At 36.0% G+C, this 9,610-nt stretch overlaps 1 protein-coding gene across 1 annotated transcript; it reads left to right on the plus strand.

The window, feature by feature from the left end:
- The first annotated feature begins 427 nt into the window (after positions 1-427).
- Positions 428-8,661, plus strand: LOC107029387. Its single transcript, XM_015230788.2, has 5 exons — positions 428-857; positions 1,456-1,616; positions 1,821-1,851; positions 7,184-7,292; positions 7,962-8,661. Exons 1-5 carry the CDS (start codon positions 540-542, stop codon positions 8,072-8,074), a joined length of 732 nt encoding a protein of 243 aa, XP_015086274.1. The 5' UTR covers positions 428-539; the 3' UTR covers positions 8,075-8,661.
- The last annotated feature ends 949 nt before the right edge of the window (positions 8,662-9,610 follow it).

Here is a 9,610-nt window from a genome sequence, read left to right on the forward strand (position 1 = left end):
CCCCCCCCCCCCCCGAGGTACCTTAACTAGGTTATTTTCCTATTGAATTACCCATAATTTCTTCCTTTGAAACACTGTTGGCTGACATGGAACCACATTTAATGTGGGGGTATTCATAGATGATACACATGTTGTTCCAGAACTAATTAGTCCAATTGATAGTGAAAATGTTTGAGATAATTGTCAAGTCATTTGAACACATTAGAAAACAAATGAGACTTACACATAGTTTGTCTTAATTCCTTCAATCAAAATTATTACTATACGAACACAATCGAAAATATTTATAATAGAAAAATCAATCAAAATTAATTAATAATATTTAAAAGAAACAAATTATAAATGATTCAATGATTTTATAGAAAAATGACATAGTCGACATATATGAGGTTGAAAACCCAACACATTTAGGTCTGTGTTAGTGAGTTTGACAAAAGAAAATTTAAAAAGACCAAAAATGCTTTGAGAAGTAGTTCAACCCTCCGCTAACTGAGGAATTGGCATAAGAGAAATACCAAGCAGTCATCCCACAGTCTATCATGCTTTCAATCGCTCGACGAGTTCAAAGTTCACTTCCTTCCCTCCAATTTATTGGTCTCCAATTCCGGTCTGCTCATGCCGCCGGGAGTTCTTCCCCACCTCGGCGGCAAAGGTCCAAGTTTTCTCCGTCAGCAATGTTGAACAAAGTCGACGACAAGTCAGATTGGTGGGTTGTTGACGGGGAAATGCACGAAATTGGTGAAAATGTACCGCCCAGGGAGAGATTCGTAATCTCAAGACAGAACATCCCTAACAAGCGTCGTAAGCATCTTCGCGAACAGTTCATGCGCCGTACTCGCCTAGTCCTTAAAGAATCTGTTAGTACCTATCATACTTTGCCTCTACTATTGCTAGGGATCAATTTCGGATATCCTTTTCTCAGGAAAATATCTGTTTTATGCTAGTTGCATCTCTTATGGGATCGATTAGGAAAGGGCCAACATAGTTTTTTTTTTGTATGAAGAGACAACCGCAGCGGTTACCCTTTTGGTTGGGTGTGCACAGGGTAAATTTCATTCTAGTGTATAGTGTGGGGCGAATGAATTGGAGGCAAGGATGCAGGGATTTTCAAAGGGCAACATAGATTTTACTGCGTCACTATTGGAACAATTTCTTTTTAGAGAACCTGTTCTTGGTTGATGTTTAATAGTCTTTATTATGTCATTCCACAAAAACTTAGTCGGGTTGTTAATGTAGAGTATTACTCCTACCATAGCATACTGATCTCCTTATGGATACAAACTATGTTGAAATACTGCTTCGTCACATTGCAACTATCATTTCTTATTGTTTGAACATTGTTTGACTTGGATATATTCCAGCGTGTAAAAATGTTAGAAATTGTCCTTTTTTCCTTCAAACTTTGGGATTATGTTTGTGGTTCATTTTGATTATTTACAACTTTATTAATTGAAGGAGCATGAACCATGGTGCAAAAGATATATGGAATTGTATAACGAGATGAGAGAGAACTGGGAGAGGCTATATTGGGATGAGGGTTATTCCAAAAAGCTTGCTCAAGATCATGCAAACTATGATTCTGCTGAAGATGATGATGAAGATTTCTCTCCATACAGGTTAGTTTATTTCTTCCTTTCTGCATTCCTTTATCATACACTCAGTTGTTATTAGTTTTGGGAGGACATTAACTGTTTCATGAACTACACTTTAGCACTTTCTCATTTCTTAATTATGTCATTTGATCTAATATAGTGTTGTTAAGAAGAGTGACCTATCGAGCCATTATGCGTATCTAAATTGATCTGTATTTGTTCTTTCAGGAGAAGTAGACCTAATGCTGACCAAATGAAGGTAACTATAAAATTCCTCTACTGCATTACCACATTTACATATTTTCTAATAGCACATGTTTCCATATGTACATTTTTGCCTCCTTTGGCAAGATAAAGTTATTGTGCCCTTTTTATAAGTTCCAGTTTGTCATAAGTTGCAAAAAGCTTTGAGTTTTAAGCCCTATTGATTGTTCTCCCATACTAACAGAGATATCCAAAAGATTTTGTTGATCTTTCAATTTATAGTCGAAGTTCATCCCCAGTATTATATGTTTTGAGTAATCACTGATCGGTTGAAATCAGAAATTCTTAACTATAATGATTGTTCTTATGACCGCATCACATACTTTTACTTTCTATCAGTCAACACTTACAATCCCATCTCATACATTTACTTTCAGTCAGTCACCACTCACAATCCCATCCCATACTTTTACATTCTATCTGTCACCACTTACAACTCCTAGCTTGATCCCTTGCTTTCACTGTCTTTCTTTGAGCAATCTGCATTGCTTCTGGTAGTTTCTTCTTATATTATTCTGTAAGACGACTTCACTCCATGTGCTTTTAGATATATTCACTCCTTTTTATCAGTCATCAATTATCAAACTTAGGAATTAGTGCATCTGATGGTACGTAAGACATGACCAAACCGTCTTAGGCTATTTTCTCTCATTTTACCTTCTGTTTCTGCTAGTTGCATTGTGTATTAGATATGATTATTTGAATCCTGTCCAATCTAGCAAAGTCCAAACATACATTTTAGCTCAACTTTTCTTTTTACAATGTTCATCTTGTGGATAGGTTATGCATTAGTGACTCAAAATTCATGCATTAGTGACTCAAAATTCACTCCCTTATAGCTAGTGATGATCCAAGATTGTTACATAGAACTTCCCTTTTACTAGCATATCTTTTTAGCGATCTGGGAATCCAATGGTGTATGCAAACAATACTGTGGAATTTTTTGCTAGGGTCATATGGAGAAAGAAATGCAAGAGTTTTTTGTTAATCTAAAGCTCAAGTATTTATTTTTGCTCAGTCTCTGGCGCAACAATACTATGAGATATGTTTTAGAGCCCGAAACTATTGTTGACTTCTTTTAGCTGTTTACACACATTGTGAAATTCTCTTTTGGATGTTCTTTAGACCCAACATTTCCTTAATGCTGGTTTGTTTCACATCAATAATATTCCTCTATTACTCATAAAACTGAGTTTAGATATCTGATTAGTCTTGTATTTGGGCAGTCAATTTTATTTTATCTCACTTCACCTTCATGTTTCAGGCAAAAGCTAGAATTGTGGTGTGAATATTCGCTGCTTCTCTGAAACCTTTACACTCTAGAGTACTTCTGCATAGTTCAAACTTCCAACATTTGCTAATTTCGTCAAGCATGCAACATGGATCCTCTCCCTAGATATTATTGATTAACTCATCTGTAGTTAGTGTAAACAAGTTCAGATTATATAGGTAGATCCTTGGTGTAGACCAGTAATTGGAATTTGGAACCTCCTCTGTATCTCCACTAAGCTTTCTCACCCATATGATTGCTCATTTATAAAAATAAAAGTCCACTTTACTAAGTGGAGGTTAGGAATAATTCTAATCAATTTCATATATCAAACAAGAGAAGATGGAGGAGGACATGAACCTTAACCTCCATCATAAAAGTAAGAGTGAAATTAGTCACTCAAAGGAATAAGGATAATGCAAGCTGAAAAAGTACTACAAATTTGTAATTTTTTTTCTACCATAATTACGTCTGAATTACTTTAGGACATTGTTGTTAGGTAAACTACCACTATCATATTTCCAGCAAAAAGAGGTTCTTTGGACAACATCATTGGCTTCTAAAACTTTTCTTTGTTAACTTTGAACCGTAAGTTTGAATTTCATCTTGATCTTGCTCCATTGTAGCTCTAACTAGACCAGGCAAGGAAAGAACCTCATTTTAGACAGTAAGTTCGCATTCACTTTCTCCATATGATCCTACTGATCCTCACCTGTATTACCCTCTCTAAAAACATGAACAAAAAGGAAGTTGCTATTTCTAGCCAACCTCCAAATATGTTCAATAATGCTTCTAGTATGCCAAAGGTGTTTCAACTCTTATTGATAATCTCCGTTATTAGTAGAGAGTCCGATACCACAACAACAAACCCCTTTCCAATATCAATACACTACTTGATTCCTTGTAAAAGAGTTGTAGCCTCAGCAATAATGCTGGAACACATTCTACAGTAATCAGTAAAACCTTTAATGACTATTTTACGATGATCTCTAATGACACCACCGCCTCCAGCACTCCCAGGGTTGCCTTTTGAGCATCCATCCACATATATTTCCACCCACTCTTCCTTCTGGTTTATGCCATTCACCAGTTGACTATTGATGGATTGGTGCAAAATTTCCAAGTGAACACATTTTCCTCCCAACTTATGGGAAGTTGAAGTTCAGGGAATCGAGTTTGGAAGATGAGACTCATGTAGTGAATAGACCTGATGAATAACGAACCTGTCAGACATATTCATATTCTCAAATATTGACAAACACCTCTTCTTGCAAATTTCCCAACAGACAAGAATTGGAACACACTGTAAAAGTACTTAATGTCATTTGTTGTTTTAGTCAGCCACCATTTCATAACAATTGTCTTAAGAGGACCCGGAAGAAAATTGATACAACAAGTGTTGCTGAAGTAAGTCCATACCCATTTAGCAATTAAGCTTTTACCAAACAAATGGGGGATGTTCTTCAGTTCATAGTTGGTACAACAGTTGCACCTTGAAAAAAGCACCACACCCCTCCTTTTGAACTGTGTCATCAGTTGCTGCTACTCCATGAAAAAGCCTCAACATAAAAAAAGGAAATTTTAGAAGGTGATCTTCAATGCCACATTAGTTTACCAGATAAAATTTCATCGTGAACTCTTCACAATTTTTTCCATGCAGACTTTGTAGTGAACTGCCAGAACTCTCCAAGGTCCAACAAGCCCAATCTTTCTTGCCAACTTCAATCTCTACACTTAAAACTCTTTGGACAATATAAGCAGGCAAGAAGAGGCTCAACTTATCCCATCTCCATTTACCATCGACTATAATTTTTTTTTTAATTTGATACTTCTTGGAATAGGTCTGATATTAGTTAATCTGGCTAGTGGTATGCTCCCATACCAGTCCAGTTATTCCACCAAATGGAGGCTTCGCCATTTCCAACGTTCCACAGGATGAAAGATTCCATCTCATCTCTACTCTACATCATTCTTCTCCAAATATGGGACTGCCCATATCTCCAAATCTTTTATGAGAAAGGTAACATGTATTTTAAACAAAGGAATACACTGTAGGTATGCAAGCTGGGACAATGTTTCATCTCTCCCAGTGCTCTGGCTGATTCCCATCCCTGTTCCAGCAAGCTAAAGCTTCCTTTATGTTTCTTGGCATAGCCCAGCTAATGCCCCTTTGGTTGATGAAAATATACCACAAATTAACTGTCTCTCTACAATGTAGACAGAGATGATTTATTGTCTCTAGCTCACATTCACAAAAAGAACATCTGGAGCATAATTGGAAACTACATGAGGTTATCTCCCGGAGTATAATTAGGAACCTCATATCTCCAAATCTTTGCAACAGGATATATCCTATTACAATAGAAACTGATTCAAAAGGGAGTTCTCAATTCTGAAAGTCCACATTTTTGCAGAGTAAACCTTGCAAAAGTCTTTCATAGATCTAAAGCCACCTCCACCTTCAGATGTGGGGAGACTGAGACACAATTGTTCCCATGCCACCCAGTGTCTTGTTCTTGTTCTCCATCTTTACCAGAAAAAAATAGCAATGATACTTACAAATCGATCCATAGATTAATACTTATCTTTTATAATATTTGTATATTTGATATGAATTCTTTCTTCTCAAACACCCATCAAGTATGCTCACTAAATAAATAAACCACACACAAATACCTCAGAGCAGCACCTTCCTTGAAATACTCCACGTTCCCCACATTATGTTATTGGTGTTGAAATGACCCCATTCTCTGGGTTCAGAAATTGCCAATTTGTTGTCCCGTTAATCTGATTTCATTCATCATGCTTAAGTTAGTATTTTGAATTTTAAGTCACTGGAAATTATTGTTTTGTGATGATCAACATTGGTATAATCTGGATTAATTCTATATACATCCTTTAGATTAGGTTCAATTGCCACGTAAATAAGATCTTATCCTTAGACAGTTGTGATCTGCAAGCTGACACCATATTGTTAGTTTATTGTATGAAAATAAGACAAATAAATTAAAACGGATAAAATACTAAATGTAAATAGAGGAAGTTGAAGGAGAAGGACAAATTGGTCAATTCACCGGCTGACCCTAAGCTCCTCAACATTCTCAATAATATATATTACTCCCTATTTGAAATATATATATAATTGTTCACTCTGTCTCAATTTATGTGGCACATGTGAAATTTCAAGAGTCAATCACATTATAATGTTTTTTCAAATATGTTAAGTTGTTAGTTACTGTAATTTATTACATTTATAGTACTTTGAACATAATTTTTAAATAATATATGTTGCTCCCGCAATCCCAATTATGTACTACGTGTCAAATTTTGAGAGGTACTCCCTCAATTAAATAATAATACTTCAAATTTTGAGACATACTCCCTCAATTAAATAATAATACTATTTCCCCCGTAATTCTTAAATGCAGAATATACTAAAAAAGAAAATAAATGAAGAAATACTGAATCAATTTTCCCTTCTCATATTTTCTCTATTTTATGTTGTCATAAAATAGAGAAAATTTGAGGAGAAGGGAAAATCGGTCAATTGACCGATTGACCCTAAGTTCCTCAAATTCGCTCTTCTATAATAAACATATATAGTAATAATATGTGGGTGGTTAAGCTTTTTATAAGTTTATGTTTCAGCTTTTAGTGATTGGCTTTCAGATGATGCATTTTTAGGGCAAGCAGTAAATAATTTAAAAATAATCTTTCTTTGGTTCGACTTAGACCTCAATTTTGTATACTAGCACGATTTGTTCTTTATTTTGGAGTGATTCACTTAGATTGCTAAATAGCTAAGTTGCTTAAATTTTTTCTCAAGTTTCCTGGCTGCACGCTCCCTTTACTTTTTCTTTTTATGTCTTTATTTTCTTCACTTTCATGTTTTTCTTTTTTCTTTTTAAATTAGTAGCTCATATATGATTCGTGACATTGCTTGAAAATGTCTTTGACATGGCTGCCCAAGCTGCAATGTGCATGATCATTTTTTAACTCTCTCCATGTCCATTAGTTTATTGATTGCCCTTCCACCTGGCCTTCCATTCAAATGCAGGAACAAGGAGGAGTTACAGGGAGAAACAGACAAGGTGATAACTGGGAAAAGGTTAGCCTAATCCGTGATAAATTTGAGTACGACAGAGAGAGAAGAATGAGAGAAAAAGGTTAGTCCAGCATTCTTCTCTGGATACACTATATTTGTTGACTGTTTTCTGGAGAAATTGAAAAGTTATAGCAGAGAAAAAACATTACTTATTGAGAGAACTTACATGTAACTTGTCCTCTTTTTGCATGTTGGGTCCTACGTTGATGTACTTATAACCTGGTACTGTACTGTCTTCTCTTTTTTTTTTTTTTGGTGGGAACTCTGTAGGCATCAATTTCAAATCTACCTTCCCCTTCAATTTGGTTTCAATTCTTTCCTGTTAGTAAAATTTGACAACACCATTTTGTTTTATTTTTTAGCACAGCCTGGTGTTCTTTTCTTTTACTTATTCTTTCTCATCCCTTCTCTTCTTGAAAGTTTTTTGGGGTACATTTACTTAGTATTGTATTTTCTGGTAGCCTTTGTTTTGAATATCTACCAATTAGCATTGGTTCGTTTATATCATCTCCCTGCTCTGACTTGAGTGATACAGGTGTTTGCTTGTTTGCCATCTCTATTTATTACTGGCACTGTGTTCATTACATGTGAAGAAGTTGATAGATTTATGTATGAACAACAACGTCCCTCATCTCAAATGCACTACAAAGGGAATGAATCTACTGATATATTTGACTTACTGCTTACTTCCTAAGTGCTGATATTTTATTTTCTTGTGGCCAATTTACAGCATTTGCACCTATGAGTGAAGCAAACAATATTGGTATGGATTACTCAACTCCGAAGTACCACGCCTCTGACACTCGGAGATACATATCTGACAGCGATAGTGACATTGACTGACCGAAAAGGCGGCCACCTTTCAGAAACTAGCATCAATTGTCTATTTTGTTTGCGAGCAACTTTCACATGACACAGATGATAACTTAATGTGTGTACAAGCAGGGCATTGGAACAACACAACAAAGTTTATGGGGCTTTCTTGATCAACTAGTAGACTTGCATGAAGAAAGAGACCGATGTTGAAAATGAACAATAAATTCCTTCGAAGTCACCTGCATGAGCTCAATTCAGATATCCATAAAGGGGTGTGCTTAGTGTCTTGTATAATTTGGAAGCAGACTTCTCTACACTGTTGCTTTTCTACTGCGCTACCTGTGGGAAGTTTCTTAGCTTGGGACTGTGAAGGGAGCATTGCTCCCAACTGACAATAATGGTTATGCTGCAAACACAATTTCTTTGGGGGTTTAGCAAAACCTCTTTGAACTTGCTGCTAGTGCTCATGTTGGCAATTCTTTTTTTTTTTTTGGTAAATAAATGATTTTATTACCAAGTAGGAATTACAAAACAGAAAAGCAAGCTGGACAGCCCCCAGACTTGCATCAATTAACTATCAAGTTTCACTATGGTTAGCAACATCATTCAATCAACTGCCTTACACTAAACAGGATATGCATTCAGGGATTAGAGATCTGATTGTTTGCTTGAAGATATGTTGATTCTTCTCCTGCCATACAACACAAACACTTGCAGCCACAGCCCATCCTATACACCTTTGCTCTTGCTTGTTTACCTTTGTAATGAGTATTTGCCCACACCACTTCCTCATCCCATCCTCGAGCCTCTCTATGTATACTTAGCCAGATTAATATCGTTTGCCTATCCTGGGCTGTCAACATACACTGAAAGAACAAATGGTTATGGCTTTCGTCTTCTGCTTCACACGACACACACTGAACCACTTCTACGCACCCTCAGTCATCTCTTGTGAGTAGCCTCTTTCCCAGTGCTTAGTATAGTATAAAATTCTACTTTGGGCATGCAACACTAATGAAGATTAATCTTCTCCACTCTACCTTCTGATACTCTCCCCTCAGAGTTTTGTACAATTGTTTGATAGAGAACCTCTCCATCTGCTTGATAAACATCTCATTCCATCCAACAGTTTCAAGTTCTTGTACATTTGTAATATTTTCCTCACCATCCAAGAAGTTTAAGGTGCTTCTACACCCCATAAGGTTCCTTGCGTCCCATAATATTGATGCACCCACATTTAGTGCTGGTAAAATGAGACTACAGTTACACGCCCAATCCACCCATATTTAACTGGATGGACAGTGATATTTTGAAGTAGGTAAAAATTGGGCATTAGCCCATATTTGACTTGTAATAATATGGGTCAGTAGTATGAGTGTCGATTCTTCGGTTTGATTGTATCAAATTTTAGTTCGATTTTGGAAAAGTGTGCATCAAATATCGAACCAAACTATTTTGGTTTGATTTTTCAACTTCAATTTGGTAGGGTTCGATGTTTTAAAACGGGTTTTCAACGCAAATGAGAAATAAAATGAGAAGAGAAATCACAATGTTTAACTAAAT

This window comes from Solanum pennellii, chromosome 9, assembly GCF_001406875.1.
Source record: "Solanum pennellii chromosome 9, SPENNV200".
In the NCBI taxonomy this organism is placed as follows: Eukaryota; Viridiplantae; Streptophyta; class Magnoliopsida; order Solanales; family Solanaceae; genus Solanum; species Solanum pennellii.

Coding starts and splice junctions, on each gene's coding strand:
- LOC107029387 (XM_015230788.2), top strand. CDS start 540: ATGCTTTCAATCGCTCGACGAGTTCAAAGTTCACTTCCTTCCCTCCAA. Junction 858..1,455: donor GCCTAGTCCTTAAAGAATCT/GTTAGTACCTAT, acceptor TATTAATTGAAG/GAGCATGAACCATGGTGCAA. Junction 1,852..7,183: donor CTAATGCTGACCAAATGAAG/GTAACTATAAAA, acceptor ATTCAAATGCAG/GAACAAGGAGGAGTTACAGG.